This window comes from Podarcis raffonei, chromosome Z (genome assembly GCF_027172205.1).
Source record: "Podarcis raffonei isolate rPodRaf1 chromosome Z, rPodRaf1.pri, whole genome shotgun sequence".
Classification (NCBI taxonomy): Eukaryota; Metazoa; Chordata; class Lepidosauria; order Squamata; family Lacertidae; genus Podarcis; species Podarcis raffonei.
This window is the reverse complement of record NC_070621.1, coordinates 8,070,503-8,087,231: the sequence shown is the minus strand read 5'-3', so window position 1 is coordinate 8,087,231 and position 16,729 is coordinate 8,070,503. Positions and strand designations below refer to the sequence as shown.

General features: G+C 43.3%; 1 protein-coding gene across 1 annotated transcript in view; it reads left to right on the top strand.

Annotated features, from left to right (window-relative positions):
- PAPPA (pappalysin 1) overlaps positions 1–16,729 on the top strand; it is a 243,424-nt gene that overhangs the window by 68,679 nt on the left and 158,016 nt on the right. Inside the window, exons 4-6 of the mRNA XM_053373806.1 lie at positions 348–641; positions 2,902–3,094; positions 8,615–8,736. Coding sequence (XP_053229781.1) covers positions 348–641; positions 2,902–3,094; positions 8,615–8,736 — 609 coding nt within the window. The remainder of the gene's footprint in view (positions 1–347; positions 642–2,901; positions 3,095–8,614; positions 8,737–16,729) is intronic.

Below are 16,729 nucleotides of genomic sequence, written 5' to 3'. Positions count from 1 at the left end.
TTTGCTCCACTATTATTCTGACAGCCCTTCAAATATTTGAGCATGATTATCATAGCCACATCTTAATCACCTCCAGGCTAAACATACCCAACTCCATAAACCTTTCCTCATTGGTGTTCTGGGCCATGAGGGCAAAAGTAGCACTGCCTCACCAACCCCAGTAAGGCCCCAGCTGCCTGCCTTCTTGCATACAGCCATTCAGGGGCTGGCTCTGTCTGTCATCGGCTGTGGCTCCACCTCCCATTGGCTTCCCCACCTTCCACTCTACCAGCCCCAATGGGAAACAGCCATTGCATGATGTTTCTGGATATATGAGTATAAAAACAACTATCTCTCTTTATTTACAGGGGGAATTGTGCTGAATCCTTCCTTCTATGGCATAGCGGGACACACCCATACAATGATCCATGAAATAGGGCATAGTCTGGGGCTCTACCACGTCTTCCGAGGAATCTCCGAGATCCTCTCCTGCAATGATCCATGCATGGAAACAGAACCTTCCTTTGAGACTGGTGACCTCTGCCATGACACAAATCCAGCTCCAAAACACAAGACCTGTGGTGATCCAGCCCCTGGGAATGACATGTGTGGTTTCCGTAGCTTCCAGGACACTCCATTTAACAATTTTATGAGCTACACAGGTACTCTGCCCTCCCTTCCTAGCTTTCTACTAGAGTTGGCCTTTTTCAAAATGCAAAATAAAGCAATCTTTAGAGTTTCTTATTCAGGCTTCAGTTTTTTGCAGCAAAGGTGAAACTTACGTGTTCAGGTTGATGCCAGTCAGTTAAGCACTTTCTAGAACATGTGAGACAGAGAACCAGTGCAATTATGTTTCATTTGATCAGCTGGGCTTCAAAAATGTCGATAGCACATGTGTTATAAACGTACTTACTAGGAAATAATCTCCAGTGAAAACCTTGAGACTTAATTCTGACTTAGACAAGTATAGGATAGAGATGAGGAGAAACTTGAAAAAGTTTGCATTTAGAGGTGAACCTAACTAATTCACACTTTCCAAAACAATGCAGTATGTGGGGGTGGTCAGAGGTTTCAATCCTGCAACTGCAGCAGTGGGCCTTGGCCTTGGACTGTGGGGATGGAAGAGAGGAAGGAGGCTGCTGGGGAGCACATGTTTGCTGCAGAATGGAGAATAGATTAACTGGAGAGGAAGGCCTCCAGAGATACTATGGAGCAGAAGCATGTGGGGGGACGGACCTGGGATGAGGCCTGTCCTGCTCCTTTTGATCCTTGCCACTTTTACTTGGGGCAGCTATAAGAAAATGTTCTCTAAGCAAAGTCAGAACAGAACAAGATGCAAGTCCCAGTGGCCAAGACAGTGATGACCAAACAGGACCACACAGGCTACTATCTGTTTGGAAAGATTATATTGAATACTCACAGTGTATTTAATCATTGGTCCAAGCCAATTTTAAGGGGAATAAAAGCTGTATCCATCAAAAACTGTTCATGAGCTGAATTTTCAGGGCCAAAAAGTTTGACTCAAAGAAAATGGGTAAGAGCAGTTTTTTTAAAAAAAAAAATTAACGTGTTTACGAGAGGTTATTATTCTGTTGTTTCTGTTTTAGCTACTTATCTGTGCTTTTGTCTTACATTTTTATCTTGTGAACTGCTTGAAATCTTGTGGTGAAGGACAGCAAAAAATAAAATAAAATAAATAATAAATGCACAAACCGAAAAGCAGCCTTCCTTCAAAATTTACCCTTCTCATTTTGCAATGCAGTTCTACAGCCAAGTCAAAATGCTTGTACTAGAGTAAAGTGTGTTTAAAAGCACATATATTGGTGATAATAACATACACATATGCATTAAACTGGGGGAAATGGCATATAGAATGTGTATATTAGGAGAAATGTAGACTAAGGTGCTGATGCATTTTCATTAGGGTTATTTAATTTTTTAAAAATCAGGACACTAATATGATTAACAATGAGAACTGAATTTAAGATTGGAAAAGTGAGAATCTGAAGGAAATTAAAATTTGCCATTCCCCACCAAGTATAGGGTCATGCCAACCTCTCTTGCCCAGGTTTCTGACTTTGCAGCAGTAGCACTGATGACTACATGTTCTGGTTTATGCCTGCCCATCTGAATTCAGCACCTTTTAGAACAAAAGAATGAATAAAGCAAGGGCTTTTTAATTCGCCGAGCAAAGGGAAGTGTGGATGAATGATCATAAGTCCCTTCTTCATCCAGAAGCTTGTCCACTTCCCTCGCCCCACTTTTCTACCCATCCAAACTGCATTCCTTTAGGTAAACTTAGCTGAGAGAAATGCATGAAGTGGGCAAGGCTACAAGAAGTCATGTGGCACTTACAAGGAGGGCTTTCCTCCCATCATCCCAATACTTTTGATTGGACCCTCCCATCTCATATTGTGTGATTGGCAGCAGATGTTTTTAAATTAGGGTTAGGGCTCTCATTGCCTTCAAGATGTTGCTGGACTACAACCTCCTGGCATCCCTGACCATTGGCTATACTAGCTTGGTGCTGATGGGAGTTGGTGTTGTACAACATCTGGAGGACCACAGATTGTCTATCCTGCATTTAAATGAAGGGCTTTGTGAGCAGTGCCTCTAATTTGCTCTGAAATTTCCCTTCCAGATCACTAGGTGGTAAAGAGAAAGGATAAACAAGTCTTGTGATCCAGTATTTAGTTTTTCTTTCTCTCATTTTTCCTTTCTTCAGTTGAGGCTGCTACTGGTCAGCTCTTTCTCCTGGAATGCCATGGAAGCTTGCAGTGTTACCCAGGAGAGCTTATAGAGCAGCCATGTTCACAGTTTAACTCTTTTTTATTTAACTCTTTCCCCCTCCCATCCCCTCTCTCCTCTCTTTCACATGTGCAACATTGTGTGACTTGTTTCCACCCTGCCTTATCCCCTCAGACGATGACTGCACCAACTCCTTCACACCCAACCAGGTGGCAAGGATGCACTGCTACCTGGACCTTGTGTATCAGAGCTGGCAACCTGTCAAGAAGCCTGCCCCCATCGCTATCACACCACAGATCGTGGACCGAATGGGGACCTTCATCACCCTGGAGTGGTTTCCACCCATAGACAGGCACTTCTTTGAAAGGTGAATTGGTGGGGACAATGCACACCTGTTTGTCTGACTTTGAAAGATGGGGATGGTAAATGGCAGTGGAGAAGCAATTAGTTGTTCAGATTAAGGTTATAGTTGGGGGGCTCATATAACTGGGTTAAAATCCCCTGCTCTCTTTCTTTTCTCACTGTCTTTTTTGCTAGTTTATGGGATAGCGGGTGGGGAGAGGTTTATCTGGCCCACTGGTCTAAGTAGGTCTAGGAAGCGTCTTAATTTGGCTGTTTCTTCCCTGCAAGCCATGCCCTCCTGCCCTTTGCTTGACAATATATATGATATCAGGAGTGGGGCAAGTAAAGACATAATTCCATTCCAAATGCAAAGTCTGCAGGTGCCTATATGATTACCTCACATGGTGTAGCAGTTAGGACATGGGAGACCAGGGTTCAGATCCTCACTTGGCCATGAGGCTCACTGGGTAACCTTGGGCTACTCAGTGCCTCTCTGCCTAATCTACCTGTTGTGGTAGAGCTGTTGTGGGATTAAAATGAGGAAGGGAAGAACTATGTGTGCCACTTTGGTTTCCTTAGAGAAAAAAGGTGGACCATAAAATAAATAAATAATGAAATGAAATGAAATAATAAAATAAATAAATAAAATAAAATAGCTTCTAGACTAGCAAGGCCTTCCTCAGAACCTACTGCAACTTAGCTGTGGGGGGAGCCTGTTTGGCCCCAGCTTCAAGCTGCTGCCTCTGACAGTTCACTTTTTTCTTTCTCCCTTATAAGAGGCATTGATTGCCACCAACTTTGATGGCTTTAAAAGAGAATTACACAAATTCATGGAGGACAAGGCTATCAATGGCTACTAGCCACAATGGCTATGTTCTACCTCCTCTGACAGAGGCATCATGACTGAATATCAGTTGCTGGAAACAGCAGGAAGAGAGAAGGCTCTTGTGCTTGAATCCTGCTTGTGGGTTTCCCACAGGCATCTGGTCGGCCACTGCGAGAACAAATGCTGGACTAGATGGACCATTGGCCTTAAGCCATCAGGCTTGTTTTAATTACTCTGCTTCCTTCACTTGATCCCCTGCCTTGTGGCAGCAGGGAAGGAAACAGAGGTGACGGCACACGCTTCCAGATTCCCAGCAGGGATGTGATTCTATTTGTGTCTATTTCTGCTGGGATGGTGGCCCTGCCAGCAGGGGTCATGGAGGGAAGCCATAGGGATAGGCTCTTGGTCCTTTGGTGAGTGCTTAAGGTGGGCACTCAGATAAGCACAATCCTATTTCAGTCAACCTTCAGGATGCTTCTCTATCCCTACCATGCTATCACAGGGATTACCAACTTTTGTTGCAGGGGGGAAGAAGGTGTCAGTGGACACATTTGGAATTTTGAGAAAGTGTAAAAAGAAAAAGAGCAGACAAAGAGGATCAGAATGGTAAGGGCATGCCGCTCCCCAATCAGCTATCCCATCAATGGGCTAAGACACATTTGTGTCAGTCACTATCACCCTTCGGTTAGAGGTGTCCAGTCCTGGCATCCAATAAAATGTGGACATCTCTAAGTGGTGGTGACGGGATTTGATGCAGGAGAAGCTGATATGGATTCTTAAGTGACCTTTTTGGAGACCTTTTGTGGGAGGCATAGACAGTACTGGGGCACACACACTAGCACCCCTAGATGGCATTGGTAACCCCTCCTATATGGTCTATGTAGTATTCATGATTGAACTGCATAGTCCCAAGGAAATGCTTCGAATCATTCATATGAGAAAAAGACCTTGGGTTGTGCCCAGTGCTAGAGTAGATTCATTGAAATTGATTTATATGACTAAGCTTGGCACATTAATTTCAGTTGGTTTCCTCTGAGTGGATCTTAGCTTAATGCAATCCTTTATGTCTGAAGTGGCCTTTGGTTTTCCCTGCCTTCACCACTACTCCCCACCACCACCATCTTTTCTCTCTCTTTCTAAAAGGGTAAATTAAGTTCTTGCAATATGTATTTAATTTATATTTCATAAAGCAGTTATTGTATGTTAAATAAATTCCATCTGCCTATTAAAAACATACTGATACAAGGTTAATTGTTATGTAACAAAATACGTCTCTCTGACATACGTCTTCAACCTCAATCAGTATGTTTTTAATAACCCCTGGCTAGTTCGTACTTAAGTAACACACAATGGCTGGCCTGTTCGATCTAGGATTTCATAACACAGTGATCATACCCTAAGTCAACACTAGATTTCTTTGACAAACCCTTCCATTGGGGTTTCAGTAGTATGGAATTGGCATAACTTGTGGATATCTAAGAAGACATTGTCCAGTAGTTATGTCATCATTTTCTCAGTTTCTCAAGCCTAGGATAAATAAATCTTACCGAGATTTTTTTAATTTTATTTTAAAGGCAGAACAGGGAAATTCCTCAGACTCTTGTTCTGAATTAATAATTGATGCCTTGGTCAGTTCCTGTCGCTTTATCGCTGATCTAAGACAGTGGAATGGTCTCTCTATGTAGCCCTCCAAACTCTCCTCAGGCCCTGCCTCACACCAGCCCTACTTCATTCCCTCCTTGGGTGTTCTTTTGCTCAGCTCAGAACTCCAGTCATGCCTCTTGCTTGCCCTGATGGGGGACATGCCATTGCAATCTTTTTATTTGCATGCTGGCTTTCCACAAAAAGAATCATGTTCAAAGCAGCCATGGCAAAGAATGCCAGAATAGATGACAACGCTAACACCATTGCAATAACAATTTAATAACAAGTAAATGGTTTAACACAATTAAAAAGGAGGAAATGTAACAACATTAATAACAATAAATAACGATATAACAGTAAAACCAACATTTCTGTACTAGAAATATAAGAAGATTGCATTGACGACATTACACCTCTTTGCGAGAGCAGAAATAACGAGGGACACACTGGGCCTAGAAACATGATGTTGCTCACAGTTCCGCTCCTCCAGTAACTTGCAAGGTTTCCAAAGTCAGGGAGTGGTGTAGCAGGGAACCTCCCTCACATGATGCTGCTCAGAAAAGTACGTGTAAGTGTGTGAACAAAGTAGTCTGCTGTACAGAGGTAGAATTACATTCATTGTTGCACCTGCTTTCATCTGGCCCCATCTACCACTGGCGTGTGGTCCTTGGAAAGTTGCCCAGAAGGGAATTCTCAGAATTCAGGGACACATTCCAGCCAGGCAAGACTACTTGGGGTGCAAAGCAGGACCAGCAAGATGTGTTAGCTGGAGAGAGTTCTGAGGTCTAGATATAGAGGCCTGGAGGGCCACATTTGTCCCCCCATGTCTGATGCTCTAAAGCAGGGGTCAGCAAACTTTTTCAGGAGGGGGCCGGTCCACTGTCCCTCAGACCTTCTGGGGGGCTGGACCCAACGCCTCCCGAAAGCACCCCACCACCCGAAAGGCCCCCCCACCTATGCCACTCATGCCACAGCCACCAACACTGCCTCATCTTCGGCCGCATTGGTGTCCTCTGTCTTGGCAGGGCACAGAGCCCATGCTACTGGCCTGGGCAGCAGAGGCAGCCTCTGCACCGCTTCTGCTTCCTTCCTGCTCAGCCGCTTCCTCCCACTTGGCCACCTTAGCAGGAAGGAAGGGGTGGTACCCAGAGGCATCTGTGGCTTTTGATTGGCTGCAGGAGCTTCCTGCAGCCAATCAGAAGCCGTGCCACATCACGGAGGTCAGTCTCTGCATGGCGAGGTCTCTGCACCACGCCTGTATAGCTCAGGGACTGACTGAGCGGGTGGCAGGGTCCGCAAGGTTTGCGGGCCGGATTAACAAGCCTAGTGAGCTGTATCTGGCTCGCAGGCCTTAGTTTGATGACCTCTGCTCTAAAGCCCTGAATCTCTGTGGTGCAATGGGTCAGTGCATCTGGCTGTTAGCCGGAAAGTTGGTATTTTGAGCCCACTCACGGACAGCTGTGGGCAGGATTCCTGCATCGCAGGGGGTTGGACTAGCTGATCCCCAGGGTCTCTTCTAACTCTACAGTTCTACTATTATATTGAACTGAGCTGGTAGCAGGGGGTGAGGCACTGCACAGATGCTCTCAGAAAGCAGGTGTTGTATGCTAGAGTCTTAAAATGAATGTGAACGTGGACTGCCAAGTAAGCACAAGTAAATACTGGAGCAGACTTGATAATTGCTATATGTAATAGATTATCAAGTTGAGCATGCAGAGACACCCATGGAGGCCTTGAAGTTTATGCATTTCCCCACATGCTGCACGGGCAGCCGTTTGGGGCAGGTGCCCAGGGCCCCATTCTCCAGAATGAACAGGAGGGTCCTCAGCACAGCCAGATGAGCTTACAAAAAATTGATGTGGAGTCACAGATGTTGCCATGTAAATGGGGTGGAAGTGGGGGGTTGGGAGTTTAGGTCCATTAAGTACAGAATCAAAAATGACCTGATGGTGCTGCTGTCCACATCACACACACCACTTGTCATAATGAAGCATTTTCTTGGATTCAAATAAATATGAAAAAGGAGCAGAAACAGAAGACTCCCCCCCCAACCCATTCGTTTCCTGACTGCATCAAAGCAGTTTTTAATCTCGTTATCCCCAGCCATTGCAATTACTCAATATGCACCGGACTGACGCAGGCAGATATTTTTGACGGGCGTGACTGCGGAGTCCCATTCGGGCAAGAGAGACGCTCTCCATCACCCAGGTGGCTGTCATTTCCGCAGTTCCAGCGATCGCTATCTCTTTAATTCTTCCACAATGGCAGTGATTTGTGCGGTACAAACTTCTTGATCTAAGGAGGCGATTGGGAAGCCCTCTTGGACGTTCATGTGACTGGCTTGCTGGCTTTTAATTTCCCTTGCAAATGCCTGCGTCTCTAGCGCATAAGGAAGGGACCCAGAGCTTCCAAAGTAGTGAAATATACCCCATTCCTCTCATTTTCGAAGTTGCACTTCAAGTCTCCATGCTTTGAATGGAAAGGCAATTCCTTTAATGAGCATGAGGTGTCCTTTCCAAATGTGTGTTTGGAGGCAAATTGCTTGATGAAACCAAAACTTGTTTTGCTGTTCTTTAAGAGCATGTCCAGAAAGGTATGACTGATGCTTTCTAAAGGAGGGAACCTAACTTACCTGGGATTGGTATCAGATAGGCCCCAATTTAGTAATATTTTTTTATAAAGTTAACGAGCACCAAAGGTGCAGGCATAGGGTTAAAAGAAGCTTGCAAACCTTGGTTCACAGGGCAGTCCTGGTTAGGGCCCACCCCAAGGTACACATGACCATAATACTAGGGGTGTATAACTAGAAGCTCTCTAGTTGTTGCTGGACTACAGCTCCCATCATCTCTCAGCACTGGGTGCGTTGGGGGAAGTTGGATTCCAAGCACAGATAAATTTATATGGAAGGGCAAATTGCATCTTTTCTGCCTCTTTCTCTGGTGTGCCATATCAAGAGGCGAGGTGGGAGGGTTAAGTGATCTTCAACTTGTTATCTTGTCCCATTTTATTCCATTGAATTCAACTGTTACTAAGTTGGTGCGTTTTCTTTCTTTTTCTTATTTCCTGGCCTCCTAGAGAAGTGGGATCAGCCTGTGATCTCTGCGTGGAAGGCAGGACCCTTGTGCAGTATGCATTCAGAGCCTCATCACCGATGCCATGTGACCCATCCGGACACTGGAGTCCCCGTGAAGCAGAAGGTGACCTCACTCTGGGGGAAGGGAAATGGACAAGAAGCAAAGTGGAGGGTGGTTGTGACAACAGTGAAGGAGGAAGGAAGAGAAGACCAAGCAAGAGAACAAGAAAAATGAAAAAATAATATAGTTCGAATGATAGCAGAGAAGTTCATAATTAGCAGGTTTGAGGCACAAATTTGTCTTGCTTATGCAGTGGTGCTTGACTGTCTCGTGAGACAAGGACCATTGCTGCCCAGACACGAAGCGATGGTGATGTTTACTTTGTTTTATTTGAGCCAAGATTAGTGTCCAGGACTCTCAGCGAGATTCTTAAATCAATTTAATATAGTGCAACCCACATTATGAATGTAAAGTTGTCAGGGAAGGAAGGTTACCCCCCCCCACACACACACATGCACAGATGTAAATAAGCATAACTGACAAGTCATTTCTATGTCCAAACTGAAGTACAGGGTTGTGTGTGTGTATTGCCCATTGCTAAATAATATTCAAGGTATGTCAAAGTTTCATCTCACACTTTTACCGGTCGGTGGTTCGAATCCCCGCGATGGGGTGAGGTCCAGTTGCTCGGTCCCAGCTCCTGCCAACCTAGCAGTTCAAAAGCAGGTCGAAGTTCAAGTAGATAAATAGGTACCACTCTGGCGGGAAGGTAAACGGTGTTTTCGTGCGCTGCTCTGATTTTGCCAGAAGTGGCTTTGTCATGCTGGCCACATGACCCAGAAAAAACTGTCTGTGGACAAACGCCGGCTCCCTCGACCTATAAAGCGAGATGAGCGCTGCAGCCCCAGAGTCGTTCGCAACTGGACTTAATTGTCAGGGGTCCCTTTACCATTACCTTTATGTCCCCTATTAACGTGTATGGGGAGAGGATTTTGGCCCATCTGTAATATAATTAGCACCCCCACCATTGTTTTATTTGAACACTTGCTGCTTTCAGGAAGTCAGGAAAGTTTTGTGACTGCTGTATGTTAGAGGTTTACTACTTGTTGCTTACTTTACTAAAGTGTAGGAGATAGTTGAAGGTTCCCCTGCTTTTAACTGGGGTTTTTTAAGCTTCACGCACATATATAGCAAGTTTCTCCAATACCTCCCAGCCTAGTAGTACTCTCTATTGTAGAGTTGGAAAGGACATCAAAGGTAATTTAGTCCAAACCCCTGCAGTGCAGGAATTATTGGTTAGATTTGGTTTAGAAGGGGGGGAAATACTAGATATGGTAAAATAAAATAGTTCTCTGTATGTCTAGATACAGGTTTGGAGCAAGTTTTCTTTGGTGAGAGAGCCCCAGTAGAGATGTAAAATAACAAAATATGCAGCAAAGTAAAACATGGGATTATAGGCTATAAGACCTTTAAAATATCCACATGTTTGGTAAGTTAAAAAGGTTTACAAACTCTTCAAAGGTCAGGTTCATGTACTTTTCCATATGGCAGCAAGAAAAGACAGGTAATATACCTTAAGTATAAGGATAGTAGTTTATAAATTATTTGTATAGAAACACCAAGATGGCTTGCTTAAAACACATGGTCTAAGCTTGGAGTTAACCAGTGAACCAAATGAAGCTTTTGCTTCTTGGAAGAATATCAGCGGTCAAAATTAATATCTTACCCAAAATGATTTTTTCGTTCCAAGCTCTACCAGTGATTAAAGACACCAGCTATTTTAAACAATGGGAGAATTACATTACTAATTTCATATGGCGGGGGGGGGGGCAGAGAGAGAGAACGGGATGACAGGATTAAATATAAAATAATAATTGATGCAAAGAACAGGGGGGATTTGGGCTCCCAAACCTGAAAATGTACCCTGTCTTTGTTGAATGAAAGATTGGGTGGAGCTGAAAAACATAAGCATCCTGGATCTAGAAGGATTTGATCTGATGTACGGATGGCACGCCTACGAATATTACGACAAAGCCAAGGCCCACAAGGGATTTCACAATCATGTGATCAGAAAGAGCTTCTACAGTGTCTGGGGGGGGACGGGACAAAGAGCACATTGGTGGATATCTCCCATCGAGCAGTGGCAATAAAAAACCAAACACGAACAAGATCTGGGGCACATATAAGGACCTCCTTGAGCAGAGGGAGGGCAGTTTAGGATTAAAGAGAAGAAAAGAGGTACAAAACTGGGTCTCAGACTGGTTCCAATACTTTCAACTAAATGAGGTCTTTAGGAAGGGCAAAGAAAATGGCTTTCTAGATGGGAGTTCAGAATTTAAGAAAGGAATATTGGAAAGCAATCCAAAATTAATATCTAAACTCTATTAAATCTTTCTGGAGTAGGGAACAAAAGCCAAAATGGTTAAGGCTGCAATGATGCATTGGGCCATAGATATGGACCACAATATCAAAATCTCAGCCTGGGAAAAATTCTAGGATAAAACAATGAACTTTTCAGCTTGCAACTTGATAAAAGAAAATATAGTAAAAAATGGCCTAAAGGTGGTACATGACACCCTCCAAATTGGTTTAAATGTATGAAAGAAGCTCTAAACTCTGTCTGAAATGTGCAGAGGCTGAGGAATCCTTCATTCATATGTGGTGGCACTGTAAGTACGCCCAAGAGTACTGGGAGATGGTCTACAATTAACTCAAAAAAATCCTTAAAATTACATTTTCAAAACCCCCCGAAGCCCTCTTACTAGCAATCATTAGCAATGAGAGCAAAAGCAAAGGCACACAACATCTTTCTCTATGCAACAGTGGCGGCCAGAGTAGTTTATGCTAGAAGTTGGATGGAGAAAACCCAATTCCATTGAAAGACCAATGGCTGTATAAATTGTTAGAATTTGCTGAACTTTCCAACTTAACAGCCCAAATAAAAGATCAAGATGAAAAAAAGACGAAGGGCAAATGGGACTCTTTTGGGGAATACTTAAATACTGAAATCAATCTGAAAGTAGGGGTGATCTTATGAAGAACTGCTAAAAACAAGGAGAGGCAACAAGGGGAACAGGAGGGTGGAATAAAAAACTGATATGCAGCTTAGCTAGGAATACCAAGAACGCCATGGAAGGTAAGGTTGGGAAGTCAGTATAGAAATTATGTTGGATGGTGAAATATGATGTGTAAACATGACAACTGGAAAAATGCATAAATAATAAATAAATTTAAAAAGAAAATAACATAAAACCAACTATATTATTTTATGTTATTTTATGCAGTTTTAGGTACAATTTCCCTTTATGTACTTGTTTTTATGCCTATTACTTTGTCTGGGAACCACATCACATAATTCAGGGAGTTATGAAGACTACCTGCTTTTCAGTTCATGTATGGTTTTGGAAAGGATGAATTAGTAGGGTTTTTTAAAAAAAAAATGCAAACAGAATCAAAATTGCCCCCCTCCCTATCTTGTTGTAATGGATTTCTTTTTTTAAGAAAAAATTATTGATTGTTCAAAATCGTTCCAATTAACAGCCTCATTATAACATTATCAATTTTATCCAATTAATACAATTATTAATGGCAATTATTCAAATGTCAAACTATAAAATTTAATTAAACTGCCCCCCTCACATGCTATAGTTGATGAGTTCATTCTTCTATATTTTTTCTGTGTTCCAAAATTTTAATAATTTTCATTCCATTCCAGATTTTTGTGATTTCAATTTGTGTTGTTATAATAGGTAATTTATAAAGTTTCAAGTGAGGAACTTTAGCTGTAATCCTTATTCTTTCCTGCATGTGACAATTTTTTCCATGATGATTCCCATCCATATATGGTGTTGTATCCTTTATTCCTGCAATTGTTGATGGTTTCCATCATGTCTCAGGAGAAGCTGTTATCTCACAGTTTCCAAAAGTCATTGCATCACTTCGTCCATTGATTCGGCTTCCAGTAAGGAAGCTGTCTTTGCCATTTTTCCAGCCTAGGAAGACCGGTCTGAATCTGGACTGCAGATAGTTAATCCAAAAACTGCTATTCTCACAACTGGTAGACTTTTTTCCTCTCTGCTGCTGATTTATGGCCATTTATCCTTATCTCAAACATATTCCTTTGTGGATAATGAAGGTTAGGGAAGATTTTGCTCTATATTTTCATAGCATAGCATTTCTTTTCTCCTTCCCTCTCAGTTCCTTTCTGTCGCACATGCAGTTCCAATTTTGTTAAATTCCATATTATTTTCCAATTTCTTCCATCTTCACTTGTGCAGATATTTGTTAATAAAACTTGCATTCAGGGGGCGGGGGTGTTGTTGTTGTTGTTGTTGCCATATCATAAATATAGAGAAAAACCTTAAGTAAGCAAACCGTGGGCTCCCCTCCCCCCCCCATTGTCTCTTTCACCGAATGAAATCTGCTCTCAATCCAAAACGTTTACATCTTTGTAGCTGGGTTGTTTTTGCAGTTTCTTATCTCAACGTCTCTGGCACGTGCCTGTAGTTTACTCCAGTTAAGTCCAATTAACAGGATAACGTGTGCTTCCAGGAACGGGATCGGGAGGGGGTCACGGCACCTGGAGTGCTCCGTGGTCTCAATGCCTTTGCCTGCCCTCGCGTTCCATGGGGAAGTGAGTGCCAGACCACCAGGCAAACTGTGGATGAGAGCCTGGTTCCTCTTCCAACCAAAGAGGAATGCAGATAATGAAATTCCCCCATCATCATCTGATTTTCTCCATCTGTCTCTTTCCCATTCCTGGAGAGAAAGACTCCATTCCTGGCACACTGGAAACAGGAAGCCCTGTAATGGTTTTCTTTTCGTTGGTGTTGGCTGGGAATATGGTCAGTCCACTGGGAGCTGTGTGTCCTTCTATTTGTACATTAGAACATTGTGCATCTTGGATAGTGAAATCAGCAAGGGTATTTGGGCTGGGTATTTGGACCTCAGAGGTTGTTGATGCCTCCTTGAGGGAAGATGTGGTCCTCACTTGTCAGAAAGATGTGCTGGTAAAACCACTTTTGAATAATCCAAATTAGAATCCCAGAGTAATGAGCAACTACCACATGGTTTCAAATATATCTTTTGGGGGGTGCTAGAGTGGGTGTTGGCTTTTCAGCTTCAGGTAGTCCTGGACTGGATCCATTCCAGCTTAGTTTCAGGATGTATTTTTGGGACAGAAACAGACTTGGGAGCCCTGAAAGATGACTTGTGTGACAGCTTAGGCTAGGGGAGTGCCCGGACTTCTCAGCAGTTTTTGATACAATGGACCATTATATCCTTCTGGACTGCTTCTCTTGATTTGGCTTCGGAAGCCCTGTCTCCCCTGTTCTGAGCTACAAATGATTTTGCAGGTGCCTTCTTTCCTCGTCAACTCTCTTCTGATTCACAAAGCAAACCTTATTGATTTCCCTCACATATCAACACAGGCAGCTTTCTTCCGCCTGCTCTGCCCAAACCCACTTTTGCTTTTGCAATGCAAATTTTATCGATTTAGTAGATCTAAGCATAGCTTTCTTCCCAACAATGCTTGCTCAGTTCTGAGGGTTTTTTAAAATGGAGTGGGCAACCCTGACCCACACAGCAGAGGACACGCATGAGGTGATGTTTTCTATGGGGGGAAAGGGGCACGTCTCCCCCCAATTTCCTGCTGTAGTTGATTCTAGGGTTCAATCCCTAGCATCTCCAGGTAGAGCTGGGGAAAACGCTTGGTCTGAAATCCTGTAGAGCTGCTGCCAGTCAGTGTAGACTGTACTGAGCTAGATAGACCAATGGGCTGTCTGATAGGAAGATTCTTACGTTTCAAAAGGCCTTTCTCATTGCTGCTGCTGTTAGTAGTATTAATAACAGTAATAGTATTTTAAAAGAGATTTTGAACTGCTTTCTTGTAGGGTATGCAATGTTACCTTAATTTGGCCAAGAATATCCTTTGCATCTCAGTAGTCCATGTTTTGCTCCTCCCACTTCTTGGCTGTGAATAAAGGTTTCACACAGATATTGTATGCTGTTGGTCTCAAAAAACAACTAAACTCTGGAAAACGTTTCCAGCAAACTAGTTTTTGGAAGAAACTGATTTTCTGGATCCATTTCAATTGGGGTTTAGGTCCGGTTTTAGCACAGAAACTGCTTTGGTCACCCTGTATGATGACCTCTTATTGAGAGAGAGGCAAGGGAAACATGTCCCTGTTAATTCTTCTCGACCTCTCAACAGCTTTCAATACCAATACCATAACCATGGTATCCTTCTGGAGTGACTGTCTGAACTAGGGGTGGGTGGCACCGCTTTGTTGGTGGTTACAGTCCTACTTGGATGGTTGTTTCCAGAAGGTGTTGCTTGGGGAATGCTTTTCAGTCCCATGGAACCTTCAATGTGTGATTCCAGAGGGCTCAATCCTGTCCCCCATGTTGTTTAACATCTACATGAAACCTTTTTAAAAGCAGGAGTGATGAAGTCATCTGCTGGAGCACAAGGGCAATTGATGGACACCTCCTTTTCTGGCAAAGTGAATGAAGTGATAGCGAGGAATTACAGTATGGTCCTTTCCTTTCATGGATGGTTTGCCTTTCTAATAAAAAGCTTAAGGTTTCATTTCACCTGCTGAAGGATGTTTTCTTGAAGTTCAGTGGGTGGTATTCAGCTGAGCTTTGTTCCAACTGAAATTAATTAATGTCATTAAGTTAGCACCATCCATTTTAGTGGGTCTATTCTGAATAAAACTGAGTTGAATACCACCCAATGTGTTTTGCAAGTTTAACATACACTGTGATTGGGAGTGGGGGTGGTCTTCCAGGTGCTACAACTCCCATCATCCTTGACCATTGGCCATGCTGGTGGGGTGTTGGGAGTTGGAGTCCAGCAACATCTGGAAGCCATGGGCTCCTCATCCCTGCTGTGCAAATTTACCTGGGATTAAATCCATTGAGCTCAAAGGAGCCTGCTCCTAGTGGACCCACATAGTATTGCACTATAAGACAGTTGAAGCTCAGAGCTCCCACAGTGGGAGGCAGAACACTTGACAGATCTGTGGCCCTCTGGATGTTGTTGGGATGCAACTCCCATCATCCCTACTATTGGCCATACAGTCTAGAGCTGATGGGAGCTGGAGTCTAACAACATCCACAGGACCACACATTCCCCATCTGTGGCACTGGAGATGTGGTACAACCCCAAACACAGACAGACCTTTTCAGTGAGGAATAGGTCTAACTAGTTTATCATGGCATGAGCCTTCATAAGAAAGAGTGATCCTGCTCCAAATAAATCGAGTCACTGTTGCATGCTATCTCTTTGTGACCAAACCTTCACTGCCTCATTCATATTTTGCAAAAAGAAAAGAAAAGCAAATGCGAGAAGATAACATTTCCTTTCCACTGTTGTATTTGGCTGCATTGTCCTTTTCCACTTGTTTCAGTTTAATGTTGTTTTTATCTGCTTGTTACCAATCCTTTGCTACCTTCTGTTGCATTTTCTTATTGCACTCCAGTCTTTTTAGCTTTGGAAGGGCAGGGGAGACAAATGATGGAAGGGTGAGGGTAATCTATGAAAAATTACACATCAGGGTAACCTATGAAAAATCATGCACGGTCGTGGGAAAAGTGAACAGGAGGGATGGGGGAGAAATTTTGTTTTGTTACTCCCTAATTTTCTCTTCCCATAACAGCATGTGAACTGAAACACCACAGTCACGCTTTGAAACTCACACTTCTCCAAATTTTGCAAAGCAATTCTACAGTCAAACAGTGTTTACAATTAACTCCCCACCATTTCTGAAGACCAGTGATTGTTTCATCAGACAAAGTCCTGGATATAGGGGAACATTTCTTCCATGTGCCTAAAGATATGTAACAAAGGCACCTGGTAAGCTGCCCTGGGGAGAGCGTTCCGCCTACAGGGAGCTACCACAGAAAAGTCTTGTTCTTGTGTTACCACCCTCCAGACCCCTCATGGAGGGGGCACATGAAGAAGGGTCTCAAGCGGTGTTACTGAAAACCGGATATGAAAGTGAATTGGGTTAGAGGAGGAATTCAGTTCAGTTTGCATTTCTGTACAAAACCTCCTAAAAGAAATGCAACTAGCCTTTGACACTGGATGTTCATATTTTTATGGCCCACTTTA